Source organism: Coffea eugenioides, chromosome 2 (genome assembly GCF_003713205.1).
Source record: "Coffea eugenioides isolate CCC68of chromosome 2, Ceug_1.0, whole genome shotgun sequence".
In the NCBI taxonomy this organism is placed as follows: Eukaryota; Viridiplantae; Streptophyta; class Magnoliopsida; order Gentianales; family Rubiaceae; genus Coffea; species Coffea eugenioides.
This window is the reverse complement of record NC_040036.1, coordinates 39,830,510-39,847,362: the sequence shown is the minus strand read 5'-3', so window position 1 is coordinate 39,847,362 and position 16,853 is coordinate 39,830,510. Positions and strand designations below refer to the sequence as shown.

Sequence of the window (16,853 nt, the reverse complement as noted above, 5' to 3'; positions counted from 1 at the left end):
GCGGCTACTATCAACAGTCTCCGATCGGCCCTCGAAGAGGAGCAGAAGAGGGGGGACGAGGTGAAGGCGTCCCACGAGCAAGCTCTCGAGGGTGCCGTAGCCTCGGCCGTAGACGCTTTTCGGAAGTCCGAGGCCTTCATCAAGGATCTCGGCCAACTACTTACGCCTAACTTCATGTTTGGCTTCACATCGGCCGTTGACGAGGCCGCAGCTCACCTCTCCTCCGAGGCCTTGGAGTTCTTAAAAAACCATACCAGCTACAATGAGGACTCCAAGGAGTTATGCGATCGGATGGCCGAAGGCATTCAGGCAGGAAGGAATTTGGCCGAAGTCCAGGTCGAGTTCAACAAGTGGCTGTCCGAACTCGACGAAGTGTTCGAGGACGTGGAAGTGGAAGAAACTGGAGGAGAGGACGCTGAGGAGGACGAAGCCGGAGGGGACGTCGGCAAAGAGCATGGAGATGAAATTCACCCCGGCGGAAAAGAGGCCGAAGAGAAGGATGCCCAGGAGGAAGCCAAGACCGGGGATGGAGCCGAGACGGGGGTCTAGGCTCGCGGCTTTAAGGGGGTGGCCGAGGTGGAGAGTGCTTAGTAGCATTCGGACCTCGGCCTTGTACTTTGTAACGCTCTTTCTTATTGAATGAAAGCATACTTCTTCTCGTCTCAGTGCTTTAATTTCTTGCTTTGACTTCATCCCTTGCTTGTCCCCCTTATTTTTTAATAGCGTAATAACGATATTGAAGAATAACATAATAGCTGAAGTCATTACTTGATTAAAAATTCAGGCGTAATACAAGCTGAGGTTCTCGGCGTGCCAAGACTTCGGCACTAATGAGCCATCTCGGTAACTCAGTTTACAATACCCCTTAGGGTCAGATTCCACAACTCGGTAAGGGCCTTCCCATTTCGGGCATAATTTCCCTTGCGGTTCAGCTCGGCTGACTGAGTTTTTTCTAAGAACCAAGTCTCCAGGCTGGAATCTACGATTTCTCACGCGGGCATTGTAGTAGTGTGCCAGTGTGTTCTTGTAAGAAGCTATCCGGGCTGAGGCGAGATTCCTTCGTTCTTCGACGAGGTCGAGGTCCAGCTGCCTCTCTTCGTCGTTCACCTCGGCGGCATAGGCTGCCAGCCGAGGGCTGGGGGTAAGGATCTCAGCCGGGATGACCGCCTCGGCGCCGTAGGTCAGGGAGAATGGGGTCTCTTGCGTCGCTGACCTCGGCGTGATCCGATACGACCACAGGACACTGGGGAGTTCCTCCACCCAAGATGACCCAGCTCGGTGTAGTCGGGTCTTGAGACCATGTAGGAGAGTTCGGTTGAAGTTTTCTGCTTGACCATTGGCCTGGGGGTGGCCTACCGAAGTGAAGTGTTGTTTGATGCCGAGGTTCTCGCACCAAGTCTTGAACGGGTTCTCGGCAAACTGTCTCCCATTGTCCGAGATGATGACCCGCGGTATGCCGAAGCGGCAGATAATACACTTCCAAAAGAATTTTTGAATGGCCAGCCCTGAGATGGTCCGAAGTGGCTCGGCCTCGACCCACTTGGTGAAGTAATCCACAGCGGTTACTAAGAATGTATAACCTCCGACGGCTTTGGGGAAAGGACCTATGATGTCTGTCCCCCATTGCTCAAACGGCCAGGGTGAAGTGATGGGGACCATGAAGTTTGAAGGCTGGTGGCGCTCGGGTGCGTGGACTTGGCAGGAAGGGCAGCCGAGAACGAGGTCCTGGGAGTCTTGCCGAAGTGATGGCCAGAAATATCCCAGGAGCATAGCTTTCTTAGTTAGCATCCTGTGGCCGATGTGAGCCCCACATAGGCCCTCGTGGATCTCGTGGAGGACCTCGCGTCCTGTCTCGGGGGTGACACACCTCAACCATGGGCCGAGGTAAGAGCGCTTATATAGTTCTCCATCGCGGAGTGCATACCGAGCGGCTTTGCGTTGTATCTTCCTTGCTTCAGCTCGGTCTTCGGGAAGGACTCCTTGACCCAAGAAAAGGATGAACGGGGTCATCCAAGTTTCTTCAGAGTGCACGGGGCAGGCCACCTCTTCCACGTACCCTGGTTCACTCAGGACCTCCACCAAGACGGTTTTGCTGAGGTCAGAGAATGAAGTGGAAGCCAGCCGGGATAAGGCGTCGGCTCGCTTATTCTGGGACCGAGGGATCCTTTGGATTTCGAATGACTTGAAGTACGCGGTGAGTTGGTGAACTTTGGAGAGGTACCGTTGCATGGTCTCATCCTTGGCCTCGTACTCACCAATAACTTGGCGTACCACGAGCTGGGAGTCACTGCGGACGTGGATTTGCTGGGCGCCGAGCTTGCGGGCTAGCTGGAGTCCAGCGATTAGAGCCTCGTACTCGGCTTCATTGTTGGTGGCCGGGAAGTCAAAGCGGAGGGCGTAAGAGCAAACCTCCCCCTGAGGTCCTTCCAGGAGCAGTCCGGCTCCGCAGCCGTCTCCATTAGAGGATCCATCGACATACAATGTCCACAGGGATGAGGTGGACACCTCGGGTAAGGCTGAAGTGGACTCCGGACCTTCCGTGAAGGTGAGCTCAGCAAGGAAGTCAGCTAAAGCTTGAGCTTTTATGGCGGTGCGTGGCTCGTAGGACAAGTCATATTCTCCCAATTCGACAGCCCACTTGGTGAGGCGACCAGAAGCTTCGGGTCGCACCAATATTTGCCGAATGGGCTGGTCGGTCCTGACCGAGATGGGATGGGCTAAGAAGTAGGGTTTCAACCGCCGAGCTGCGTGGACGAGCCCCAGCACAAGTTTTTCCACTTGCGTGTATCGGGTCTCCGGCCCGCGGAGGGCTCGGCTGACGTAGTAGACCGGCACTTGGGTGCCCTCATCTCGGATGAGCACAGCGCTGACAGCCTCGTCGGCTGCGGAGAGGTAGAGGTAGAGCTTCTCCTCGGGCCGAGGTGAAGCGAGAGTTGGTAGGTGATGCAAGTACTGCTTCAGCTGGTCGAAAGCAGCCTGACACTCCTCAGTCCAGGCGAACTGGTCAGCATTTTTCAGCACCTTAAAGAAAGGCAGAGCTTTCTCGGCTGATTGGGACAGGAAGCGATTCAGCGCGGCCAGGCGTCCATTCAGCCGTTGGACTTCTCGGATGTTCCGAGGTGGGGACATGTCCTGAATGGCCTTCACCTTGTCGGGGTTGGCCTCGATTCCCCGGTGGGAAACCAGATACCCCAAGAATTTTCCCGAGGTGACGCCGAAGACGCACTTCTTGGGATTCAGCTTCATTCTCGAGTCTCGCAGGACACCAAAGACTTCCCTCACGTCTGACAGAAAGGATGAAGTGGCGAGGCTTTTAACGAGGATGTCATCCACATAGGCCTCCACATTGCGGCCGATCTGATTCTGGAAGAGTCGGTTGATCAGCCTTTGGTAGGTTGCCCCGGCGTTCTTTAGCCCGAAGGGCATGGTGGTGTAACAATAAGTACCTCGGTCGGTGTAGAACGCCGTTTTCTCTTGGTCCTCCTCACTCATTCCTATTTGATGGTACCCTTTGAAGGCATCTAGGAAGCAGAGGATTTCATACCCCATCGCCGCGTCGACGAGGGCGTCTATTCTCGGCAGAGGATAGCAATCTTTGTTGTTGAGGTCGGTGAAGTCGACACACATTCTCCATCCACCGGTGTCCTTTTTGACCATGACTGGATTGGACAGCCAGGTGGGATATTGGACTTCGTGGATCATCTTGGCCGGCAAGAGCTTGTCGACCTCATCCGATATGGCCTGACTACGTTCGGGGCCGAAGTGCCTTCGTTTCTGTCGCACAGGTCGGGCCTGTGGGTCAACGTTGAGTTGGTGGGTCATGAGTTCGGGTGGCACTCCGACCACTTCATCCGCGGACCACGCGAAGACGTCTCGGTGGTCTTTGATCAGGGAGATCATTTCTTCTTTCAGGGGTGAGGGTAGTCCAGCCCCTACTTGGACCACTTGGTCAGGTTTCGCTTCATCCACTACCACCAGTTCCACCTCATCCCCGGGCTCCAGCCTGTTGGGCTCTTCTGCCTTCTGAGGGTCGATGCGGTCTATGGAGAGGACCGCTGGCCTCTTTTCTTCTGACCTCGGTGAGGGCCGGTGGGTGACTGCTGCTTGAATGGTGGCGAGGTAGCACTCCCGGGCGGCGCCCACATCGCTGCTTACCTCGGCCACCCCCGCAGATGTTGGGAATTTAAAGCTCAGGTGGTAGGTGGAGTATACGGCTCTCAAGGCATTGAGCGTGGGCCGGCCTATCAGCATATTGTAGGGGGAGTCTGCTTTGACCACCGCAAAACTGACAGGCACAGTTCGGCAGCGTGGATGACGCCCGATTGTTACCACCAGGGTCAACATGCCTTCCGGGTGGACGACGTGTCCCCCGAATCCCACGAGGGGCGTCCTGACAGGAGTGAGTTGCTCCCTGGTCAGTTTCAAACTTTCGAAAGTCCGGTAGTACAAGACGTCTACCGAGCTTCCGGGGTCTACGTAGACCTTTTTGACTACGTAGTTGTTGGTGAGGACTTCAATCACAAGAGCTTCATGATTGCTGGAGGCCGCAGGAACGGGGTCAGCGGGACCGTAGGTGATGACCTCGGACAGCCGAGAGCTCGGCTCGGCCACCTCCATCTCGGCCTGGCGGTATGTCCGCTTCCGGGAGTTCTGGCTGTCTCCTCCCGTTGGTCCACCCGCGATGGTGTTGATCACCCCTGCGATGTTGGGGCCGTAGCCCGGTGAGCCATCGCGTGGGGGCTGCTTGTCCTCCCTACGGTCTTCGGGACCTCGGTAATGCATGTTCGTGTCCCGTCGATCGTCTCGGCGGGGGCCTCGGTTCTCCCGGTGGGAGACGCTTCGGTTGAAGCCTCCATCCTTGCGGACGAATTGCTTCAGGTATCCCTGCCGGATCAAATTTTCGATTTCCCGCTTCAGGTCATTGCAGTCTTCAGTCTCGTGCCCTACATCACGGTGGTAGGCACAGTAGAGGTTCGAGTTCCTCTTATCTCTCCTCCCCGGAATTTCGGGAGGGTTGCGGCCGAGGTGATTCTGCCTCATCACAGCCAGGACGTGGGTCCGGCTCGAATTGAGGGGCGTCAGTTCGGCGTCCGAGGTGGACGATCTGCCTTTCACGATCCGGTCGAAGACACTTCGGCGGTCTCGGGGTTGGTTTGAAGTGCCACTTGGGCCTGGTTCACTTCGGCCAGTGTCTTTCCTCCTCCGGGGATCTTGCCCCGTACGAGATGCTTGGGCTTCTCGCTTCATGCGATTTACATCTTCACTTCGGATTCCCTGGTCCACTCTTTCCCAGAGCTCCCGAAGTGTACGGGGGTACTGCCGATGGATTTCGGTGTTAAAGATCCCTGCTACTAACCCGTTGGTGAAGGCAACAATAGTTACTTGCTCGTTCTGGTCAGGTATCTGTACATTCTCCTCGTTGAACCTTTGGGCGTACGAGCGAAGTGACTCGCCCTGACCCTGTTGCAGGTTCAAGAGGTAAGCTGAAGTCTTTGTTATTGGTCGAGATGACACAAAGCGGTGGATGAACCGGTCTATCAGCTCATCCAGGGAGGAAATGCTCCCCGGTTCTAAACTCCAGAACCACTTCCGGGCGGTCCCGTGCAGGAAGATGGGGAAAGCCCGACAGATCACGGCGTCGGGGACGCAGTAGAGTCGAAATGCGGAGATGAAGGCGCGGAGGTGATCCTCGGGGTCACCTCGGCCGTCGTAGGTGTGCAAATTTGGAAGCTTAAAGTTTGGGGGCACCATCTCCCCATTGATGTCATCAGTGAAGGGCGGAGCCCTCATGTAGTCAGAAGCTAGGCCTCCGGGACGCCGAGGTGGGTCCTCGGCTCGTTTTCCCAGTAGTCCCCGAGAAAACGCTCGGGAGATGGAGGCAATCTTGGAGGTTGCCTTGGATGAGGCTCGCCTGGAGGTGCTCCGAGATAGACGCCCATCTTCGGAGTCCTCGCCTGAGGGCACTTCAGGGGACTTCGTCGGTCTCCTCTTGGAAGACTCGGCTTTTTCTTTTCCCTGCCTCTTGAGGTACCTTCCTAGCTCCTAAAAAATGTTAGGGTTGTCTGATACAAACTCGGCCATCTTGGCGATGGCGTCCTCATTGTTGGGCTGGGTCCTTTGGGACCCTGGATCTTCAGAGATACGATCTTGCTGGGCTCCGGATGTCTGCCCAGCCCCAGTTGAGGGAACTCTTCCGCTTCTAGAGCGCGTGGATCTCATTTTAGCAGTAATCTCGTTCCCACAGACGGCGCCAATGATGAAAGGGTACGCATGGGCTGTTTCATCTGGATTCAATGCTGCTCTTGCTGCCATTGCCGCCAAGCACTTTTCTTCCCAGGTAATTCTTGAGATATCCTTTAATAATCAACTAAATCATATCAGCAAGAAGAGGCGTTAACAGTTGTTAATAGAAAATGTATTCAACATTAATAGCTTGAATTTGGTTAATTATCAAGAAATTCTTTTTATATTTAAGTTTGTTTACTTCCATGTTGATCTGGAATGAGAATGTGATTAGTTGACGTCCATTTATCTCCTGATAAGAGATATGTCTTGTTGATTTGTAGTGAGAAATGAAAATTTGTTCTTCAGTTCTATATAATATGTTTTAACTCTTTAGCCGCAGTATAAATGCGAATATCAATGTTATCTGGTAATTGATCATCCCATTTCGGCTGCATACTGTTTTATTTCAACTAGTTTATAAGAGGCACTCCTGCTTTGTGTATTCTAGAAGCCTAAATTTTCTACTATAGGCTCAGTTGCCTCGAGCTGGAATTCCTGCTTTAAAGGCCCTGCTTCCTACTTGGATCAGCTCATGTATGCAAGTTGTCACGTTAAGGAATACCAGTGTTAGTTTGAGTGCCTCGCAATCTTGAGCAAAAGAGTGCTTATTTTCCCTCCCAATATGAAGATTGAAATGTAATTAGCATAACACATTATACATGCCATGTCAAATTCCAACTCATCAAGAAAAGTTAGAGATCAGCTAGATCTGATAATATTGCTTATGTTATTAGTTGCTGTTTATCATCCATACCTGAGAACGTACCCATTCAGATCCAAATTCCGCTTATGGAATTTAGCAGGGAAGGAGTCAACCTTGATTATTTGTAGAAATCTTAATTTTCTGCTAGTATGTATCATTTGCCTGCATGTGTTCATTAGGAACAGAGATACAAGAAAGTGCACAAGTTATCTGTGTGTCTCTCTTTTCTTCTCAGGAGATATCTAAATGTCTTTGCTGCAGGAGTACAAGTAAAACCTATCTATAATCTATTATCGCTCAACTGACTTTTTTTTGTTGTAATAATAGCTTGTTAGGTATGGCCTGGTCATAGTACTGAATGCTTTAATGTGGGGGTGTTATGTAAATAGCCTAAAAGCTCTATCATCTCTCCAAGCTACCGTTACAAACTTTGCAACGAACTCTTCTGGATTGGCTGGATTCTTCCTCTTCAAAGAGGTGCTGCCGTTTCAGGTAATTAAGTTGATTTTCAGTGGTCAAGACACCTGCACACTTCAACTTATTATGATAGCAAGAGTTTCCCCAAATCCAGCCTTATCCATGGCTACATGCCACAGTTTTACTTAGTTGCTGCCATTGCAGCACTTCCTTTGTCCTTCTTAGGCAGTGAAGTGATGGACTCAAAGTAGTAGTTTAGTTGAGTTTTGACTCTCTTATCTGATGGACTCAAAGTAGTAGTTTAGTTGAGTTTTGACTCTCTTATCTCATCTTTGTGTGCCAATGGCTAAACTTAGTAGTGTTTTACATGTTCATCCTAGTCTTTTTGTTTGTTGAGGAAATAAGATAGGATGGATGATTGAGAGGTAGAGCTATCACACCATGTCTTGGTTCCTAATTCCGATTCATCTAGCAGTGTTCAAGCATCAATCTCTGTGGATTCATTTCTTGATGAGTTGTTAAGAAATGGCCAAACATGTACTCACACACATACTTGCAACCCTCCTGGCCTTGATGCTGCACATACTCACACATGTTACCATACTCATACCCAGGTCATTCCATCTGAGAAACTAGACAATCCTAGTGAGAAAGTAGATGATCCTTGTGATAGTGGAAAGTCAACATCAAAGACTAGGAGGTCTTCTGGAAATAGAGAAGCTGTTAGGAAATATAGGGAGAAGAAAAAGGCGCATACAGCTTACTTGGACGGGGAAGCTAAGAAACTGAGACCGGTAAACCAGCAGTTGAAAATTGCAGAGGCAAGCTATTCTTGAAGCAGAAATCTCGTGGCTTAGAAGCCTTTTGCTCGATGTTAGAGGGAAGATTGATACTGAATTGAGGGCTTATCCCTTACAAAAGTAGCGTACTTCAAGCACTAAAGTTAAAGAAGGGGATTCTAGGATGCAATATTCTGGTCTGGCAATGGAGCTTCAGTGTGAGAATGATTTAACTTGCTTCCATCCTCACGGGGATTCATCCATAGAGGATGCTGGTTTTGGTGGATGTGATAAAATGGGAGCTTCATCTTGGGAAGGAAACTACCAGTCTGTAACTGTTGCTTGTAAAGCTAATGGACCTGCAGAAAGAAGTGGTATGGACTCCGTGGAAACAAGGCTTTCATCTGCATCTCAAGCAGAGTAATCAAGAGCCAAGGCAAGATATCAATTATGACCTTCCCAATTGTCAAGTCTTATAGAACTTCTGCTTTAGTTAAATTTATGACAGAACTATGCTTGGTTGGCCTGGGTAATACACATTTGAAGTACTGAATATTCCAAGAATATAGTCAAAAATCATGTTAACTCTCTGACAGGTTGTCGAAGCCTGTGCAATAATAAAACCTGCTCAAACTAAAAGTAATTTCTGTAGATAGTGGTAAGCAGGGTCGAATCCACAGGGACTGGGAGTAATTGTTCCTTTTGAAATTCACAGTGACAAGGGGGGTGTTTTTATCTCAGGGGTGACAATTTAAGCAATTCAACTAAAATATAAGAAACTACCAAAAATTAAATAACAAATTACTAAAATCAAATGAGTGATACTTAAGGATCTAGCCAAGGAATAACTTCAGCAATGGTTCACCTAGTTGATCATTGAAGCAAAGACAATTCCAATTATTCATCAATAAATAGGTTATAACTACCAAACAAGCAATGGCAGTCAACCCCTCCTTACTGTGTCGGTGATCAAGGTACGCCCGTTAATCACTGCTCTAATTGAGAAATAATCATAGGTACGCCCATAGAATTTAATTCCCCAATTGCCTTACGTATTAGAGAAGCCCTATTCTAACCAAATAACACACTACCAGGGTTATTTTAGATTAGCCCGCGTATTCCCCTGACACAAACTTAATCATGCCAGTTGTCACTATTTTAGAGCAATTAAACAATTACGGATTTAATGCCCTAATTGACAATAGATTACCCAATCAACTAATTATCTGGATCCAAGACAATCAATTAATTAAATAACCATAAGCATAGTAATCAAGAAATGTACGGATACCAATAAATAAAAGGAAAAGATTAAATTAAAATGATCTCACAATTTTTAGACGAACCAGAGCCTTCGTTGCTTCTTGACTAGAGTGGTGAAATTAGTTCATGTTTGATGCGAAAAACTCGCACAAAGGTGAAGAGAAAGCAGTGGCCATCGTCTTTCAAAATTGGGAAAATTCACTTCGTTTGAGCAATCGAAGAAAACGAAAACTACAGAGGAAAGTTCAATGCTTCCCCTTTGTCCTAACATCCGAGGGAAGCAAAGTACTAAAAGACAAAAAGGAAAAGTCAAAGAAAGCAACTAAGCTCCTCACATGCGCAGGAGAGGTCCTAGTCAAAACTCAAAAGCTTCCAAAGGCAAAAGGAATCCCAAGCTAAGCTCCAGCCGTCCTCTCCTCTGCACACTTTTTCTAATTCCTATCTACTGTTTACTCTCATGCTTGCGGCGGCTCCCTCCTCTGGGGAGGAAGAAGTGACCCCCAAGAAGACTTCGGCCTCCTCCTTTTAATGCTGTCTTCGGGCCAATTACCAAGAAGGGTTGTGGTTTGATATTCCAAAAATGTCCCTAGATGCCTGCTACTTGAACTCTTTCTTGATAACTGTCAAATTGGCCTTGATTGTGATATTTTTGTTCTACTCCCTGAAATAAATGTAAATTACGAAAAGTGAGTAGAATCTAATAATTAATCCATATCAAGTCAGGTAATAGGGGAAATTAATAATAAAATAAATGATAAAATTGCGACCTATCAATTCCCCCCACACCTAAACCATGCTTGTCCTCAAGCATGAGAGCATCAAATAAACACCAATATTTGACAATGGTCATTACTCCATCTACCATATTGCCAAGATACCAAGAAAAATAATAGTCAAGCATCAATGGTCAAATCCAAGAAACATCACTCCGGTTAGCTTCTAAACCACAAGATCCTCTAATTTCATGTTAACTAATCTAAGAAGAAGGAATGACGCATAACATTTATCAGCAAATGGTCCAACTATTAACCATAATCTCAACATTAAATCCATAAATAGGCAAGCTGACTTTTATTATACACTAACGCAACTTTCTTTTTTTTCTTTTTTTTTTTACATTTTTCTACTTTTCTCTCTCTTTTTTTTTATTCTCTTTTTTTCAATAGTAACAAGACTTAGTCGCTAGCCATTAGAGCCTTTTGACGCGAACTCCAACATTGGCCAGATGAAGGAGTCCGGTTACTCAGCTTCTATCGCCACGTGACCACGTACTCATAAGAACTACTACCTTTTGACGCGAGAATCAACACTTTTAGGTGCAGATCCCCGGTTACTCAGTAGTAACTAATAGCGGAGTACAGTCAAGTTTATTCATAGCTAAAAATCACAAAAACTCAATATAACACAAGAACCAAAAGAAAACTTGCATCAGCTAGCCTCATTTTCAAACATGGAGAACTAAAGTTAATAACCGGACCAATTCACATAAAAATGCCAATAATCATTCCCTATGCCTAGGAAAGTTAACCAAAAATTATAAGATTAAAACAATCATCGATATTCACCAAAGAGATATTTTTGGACTCAACCACATTAACTTGATACCCTTTTATTACTAAAACTTGGCAATATCAGAATTAGAGATAAAAATCCAACATCAAACTTGGTATTCAAATGGGAACTGACCACTAGAAAAAAAAGAAAAGAAAATAAATGAAAAAGGAGATAAATATCAAACTAAAAATAAAGGAAGAGCCTTGAGAACCTAAAAACTAAAAATACTAGCACCCAAACTGATCCCCCCACACCTAAATCACACATTGCCCTCAATGTGATAAATAAATAGTAATAGTAAGTAAAAGAGCAACGGTACTTCCCTGAAATCACGGGGACCATGGCAGGGCCACAGTAGTGGGTGAGGCGGAAAACGGTGGAGTTGGGTTGGGGTAGGCTAAGGTCGAGAGGTTCCGGACCTAGAAGAGAACTTTGATCTCACCATTGTCGCTAACAGGTACCCCAATCAACAGAAACAAAATTGCCAACGTATAGAGGAACAAGTAAATGCAAATCATTAGAAATCAATATCCTCTAGTGAAGTCAACAATCAACCTAACAAGCACCGGCAACTCCCGATTCAAAAGGGTAGTGCACAATAAATGGCCCACCAAATTAGCAATTTAAAGCCCTGAGCAATTTACGCCCAACAATTCAATCAGTATCAGAAAATCACCCCAAACAATGTAAGAGTTAAACTCCACAGGCAAAGGACGTCCAACCAATGTCACTCAAGCAAACTAGAAGTAATGCGACTGATTAAACAAAGCAACAAATTTCAGCAATTGGACACAATTCCACCCACAAAAATTAGTAAATGATTTAAGGAAATGGCACCCCAGCAACAGAGAATTAAGAAATGGAAAGCAACACTGCAACCAGTGCCACTGGTGCACAGACAGGAAAGAATTAAATTCAACGGCAGCAACTCAACCACAAGAAATGAACCTTCAAAATAAGCAAGTGACTTCAAATAGAAGCCACAACTATAGGCAAAAGATCTCAACCAGTACCACTGGTGAGTCACAGGGAAAAGTAATCAAGCGGCCAATAATTCAATAAATAACAGAAAATACCCCCCCACTATGGCAGCAATTAAACCCAATTCTGTCCAAAAAGCACCCCCAGAATATGCCTAAATCACCCCTGCTATTAGCTATAAAGAAACTCAAACACAGGGTGGACTGGAACGACTCAACCAAAAACGCCCAATAGGCACAACTCGCTTAATTAGGCAATCCAGAACACAGGATTATCAGATGTTAAACAACTACCATCACCAGTACCACTGGTGAGTGTATAGGGAGAAATTAAAGCAAATAACCAATCCAGTGAACAGAATAGATTTGAACACCCAAACAGCGCAAAAAAATGAGCGGAAATTAAAGCCAGAAGCAATGGTCAACTAACTCCCAAATCAACCCCAAAGAATGCACCAATTTGACTCAATTGTACCCAAAATTAACCCCAGAAAATTCCCAAATTACTTCCTGGTTTCAGCCATCACAAAACCCCCAAAAAATGTGCAAAATCTAGCAATTGATGAACCAGGAAAACACTTAATCGAAGAGGAAAATACAATACCTCCACCTGTCAATTTGGATAGGTGGGAATGGCTCGAACAGCGGAGCAGCAACAGTGAAGAGGTCGGGGTAGAGTGGCGCGAGCTGGTGGTGCGCGCGGGGTCGCAGCTGAAGGGAGAGCGGCGGCGGCGCGCGAGCTGGTCGTCGCTGGCGGAGGCGCGAGGTGGGTGCTGCCTCTGGTGCTGCTGGCGGTAGCTCGTGGTGGAGGCATTGAGCAGCGGCGGCGTCGACGCTCCTCGTGGCCACGATGGATCGACGGCGAAGAGAAAGCTGGTGAGGGCAGAGCCACGGCTGCCTAGCTGTGCGGCGCTGAGGGCGAGCTGGGCCGCGGTTGGCAGCGGTGGGACGGCGGTGTTGCTGGCCGTGGTCAATGAGAGAGAAAGAACAGCGGGGGCGGCGGCACGCAGCGGCGCGCGCGAGAAGCCTGCTGCGGTGGACAGCGGCGGCGTGAGCAGAGAGGCTACGGGCTCGTGCGTGGGTTGTGGGTCGCGGCCAAGGAGGAACGGCGGCGCGCGGCTGTGGTGGAAGTGGAGGAATCGGAGGACGAGCTGGAGCTGTGGGCTGCTGTGGCTGGTCCTTTGCCGACGGGCGAGCGACGCGCACGAGACCGAGGTGGCGGCGCGCGCGAGGTGTGCGGCGGGCAAAAGGGATTCGGACAACAGAGAGAGAGCAGGGGAGAAAAAAGAAGAAAGAAAGAAAGAAAAAGGAAGAAAAGAAAGAAAAGAGAGAAAAAAAATTGTTTTTTTTTTCCTTTTTTTTTGAAATTGAGAAACCTAGCTACGGTTGAAAAGGGCAAAAAAAATCTTTTTTTTTTTCATTTTAGAATTTTTTTTTTTTTCAGGGAAAGACTCCCCTTTTTTTTCTCCTTGTTAATTACTTGAAAATTTTTTTTTTTTTTTGGAAATTTTTTTTCATGTATCATCTTTTTTTGTTTTTTGACAAAATTTATTTTTGGAATTCAAAAATAGAGATTAACAGGAAATCAATAATCGTTCTTGAGTTTCTTTGAATACTTACCTTTCCCGCGAATGTGACGCGGGCACGTCATGAAGGCACGGACTCTGGAGCTCTCCAGGTTACTTGACGCGGGCACGTCAAGAGGGTAGGAACCCTTTTTGACGAATCTGACCGTGAGCTCTTCATACGTCATGACGCGGGCTCGTCATGACAGAAAGACACCTACAAATCATCAAAAATGAAAATTGAAACCCGAAATCAGTCAAATTCAAGGAAAACATATTTAAACTATCACACAAAATCAAAACAAACAATTAAAAGAAATAATTGGGTTGTCTCCCAATGAGCGCCTTTCTTTAATGTCTTTGGCTAGACATTATCATGTTTTGCTCATGGAGGATAAAATCGTGTGGCTCGTCTCAATGCTTCATCCTCTATATAGTCCTGATAACCCTCGTAAATAGAATAATCCTTGAGCATACGAGCTACGGGCTTCCATGGACTAGTGAATGGCGCCAAATGAGTCGATGATAATTTGCATTCTCCATTCACTCCTCCTTCACTTGCATTTATTGGTACAAGATATCTTGCCATCGCCACTCTTAATTTATTCCTGTCATGAAATTCAAAATTGTCCGGTATAATAAAGTCAATTTCATTAACAGGAATTGAAGAGTAAGAGTCAGGAGAATAATGATGAAGGAGTGGAGGGGATGTCACCGCATTTGGAGATTGTTCACTGGATTCATTCACTTGAATGAGTTGATCCTGGAGTCTCATTTTTTGCACTTCAACTTCCTTTTCAACTGCATCTTTAAATCCGTTTCCTTGAAACTCTTGCAGTTCCATGTCATTTGGCCGGATAATTGCACTCTCATCTCCTTCAAGATTGATATTGGTTTGTGAGGGCAATTCTTCAAGGTGAGAAGCTAATCGCTCTATCCTGGATGTCACTTGACGCATTTGATCCGCCAGGTCGCGAAGGCTCGCTTGTGTCTCCTGATGAAATCGATTTAGGCTCGCTTGTGTCTCCTGATGAAATCGATTTGTATTAGCAATTAGTAATTCCATCATTTTTTCAAGAGACATACCTGACACGGAGGATGATTGCTGAGACTCTTGCTGTTGAAAATCCATTGGCCCCGTCGCATAATTAAAATTGGAATTATCCCACCATCCTTGATCATACCTGTTTGGATAAGGGTCATACCACGTTTGATATTGGGGTGAAAAATCTCCAAAAGTATCAATTGGAGCACTTAGATTATCTTGAAATGCGGGGCATGTGTCAGTTGAATAACCTGAGTCAAAATAAGTTTCACAATTTGCAACAACCCATTGATCATTAGGAAAAACATGAGTCTCATAACTCCATTCAGGAACAAAGTCCAGTCCATCATCAAAATATGGAATGTTAGCAGCCATAAAAAAATAAGAGAAAAATAAATTAAAAAAAAATGAAAACAAGATAAACTCAAAAAGAAACAAATTAATCTGGCACCAGTCCCCGGCAACGGCGCCAAAAATTGACAGGTTGTCGAAACCTGTGCAATAATAAAACCTGCTCAAACTAAAAGTAATTTCTGTAGATAGTGGTAAGCAGGGTCGAATCCACAGGGACTGAGAGTAATTGTTCCTTTTCAAATTCACAGTGACAAGGGGGGTGTTTTTATCTCAGGGGTGACAATTTAAGCAATTCAACTAAAATATAAGAAACTACCAAAAATTAAATAACAAATTACTAAAATCAAATGAGTGATACTTAAGGATCTAGCCAAGGAATAACTTCAGCAATGGTTCACCTAGTTGATCATTGAAGCAAAGGCAATTCCAATTATTCATCAATAAATAGGTTATAACTACCAAACAAGTGATGGCAGTCAACCCCTCCTTACTGTGTCGGTGATCAAGGTACGCCCGTTAATCACTGCTCTAATTGAGAAATAATCCTAGGTACGCCCATAGAATTTAATTCCCCAATTGCCTTACGTATTAGAGGAGCCCTATTCTAACCAAATAACACACTACCAGGGTTATTTTAGATTAACCCGCGTATTCCCCTGACACAAACCTAATCATGCCAGTTGTCACTATTTTAGAGCAATTAAACAATTACGGATTTAATGCCCTAATTGATAATAGATTACCCAATCAACTAATTATCTGGATCCAAGATAATCAATTAATTAAATAACCATAAGCATAGTAATCAAGAAATGTGCGGATACCAATAAATAAAAGGAAAAGATTAAATTAAAATGATCTCACAATTTTTAGACAAACCAGAGCCTTCGTTGCTCCTTGACTAGAGTGGTGAAATTAGTTCATGTTTGATGCGAAAAACTCGCACAAAGGTGAAGAGAAAGCAGCGGCCATCGTCTTTCAAAATTGGGAAAATTCACTTCGTTTGAGCAATCGAGGAAAACGAAAACTACAGAGGAAAGTTCAATGCTTCCCCTTTGTCCTAACATCCGAGGGAAGCAAAGTACTAAAAGACAAAAAGGAAAAGTCAAAGAAAGCAACTAAGCTCCTCACATGCGCAGGAGAGGTCCTAGTCAAAACTCAAAAGCTTCCAAAGGCAAAAGGAATCCCAAGCTAAGCTCCAGCCGTCCTCTCCTCTGCACACTTTTTCTAATTCCTATCTACTGTTTACTCTCATGCTTGCGGCGGCTCCCTCCTCTGGGGAGGAAGAAGTGACCCCCAAGAAGACTTCGGCCTCCTCCTTTTAATGCTGTCTTCGGGCCAATTGCCAAGAAGGGTTGTGGTTTGATATTCCAAAAATGTCCCTAGATGCCTGCTACTTGAACTCTTTCTTGATAACTGTCAAATTGGCCTTGATTGTGATATTTTTGTTCTACTCCCTGAAATAAATGTAAATTACGAAAAGTGAGTAGAATCTAATAATTAATCCATATCAAGTCAGGTAATAGGGAAAATTAATAATAAAATAAATGATAAAATTGCGACCTATCACTCTCTGTTCTATAGAGAAGTATGAACGTGTACATATTTTTGTAGCCGAAAGGAAAAAAAAAATGTCCTCTATAGTATATGGTATCCTCCATATATGAGAGTACTGATTGATGTACATAAATATCTATTTCACTAGTGCAGTTTTCAACATTTTGGTGGTTGTATAATAGCACCCTTGAGTAGCTCTCTATGTGGTGGGATTTCTAGTAGACTACCAGAATACTTAATGGATGTTATCTTTTCTCTACGTTGGTGTAATTGTGATTTGATTGTATTGTGCAAAGATTCTTTGATTAGGAATTTAGGCACCAATTGAAGTAGAAGCTCTTTTTCTTAACA

The 16,853-nt window shown here is 45.8% G+C and overlaps 1 protein-coding gene and 1 pseudogene across 1 annotated transcript; one reads left to right on the top strand and one right to left on the bottom strand.

The window, feature by feature from the left end:
• Positions 1–780: 780 nt before the first annotated feature.
• On the bottom strand, positions 781–6,219 carry LOC113759705. Its single transcript, XM_027302278.1, has 2 exons — positions 6,074–6,219; positions 781–6,031 (listed from the first exon to the last, which is right to left on the bottom strand). The coding sequence occupies exons 1-2, from the start codon at positions 6,217–6,219 to the stop codon at positions 781–783; spliced, it is 5,397 nt and encodes a 1,798-aa protein (XP_027158079.1).
• A 1,608-nt stretch (positions 6,220–7,827) lies between these two features.
• Positions 7,828–8,703, top strand: LOC113763685 (annotated as a pseudogene).
• The last annotated feature ends 8,150 nt before the right edge of the window (positions 8,704–16,853 follow it).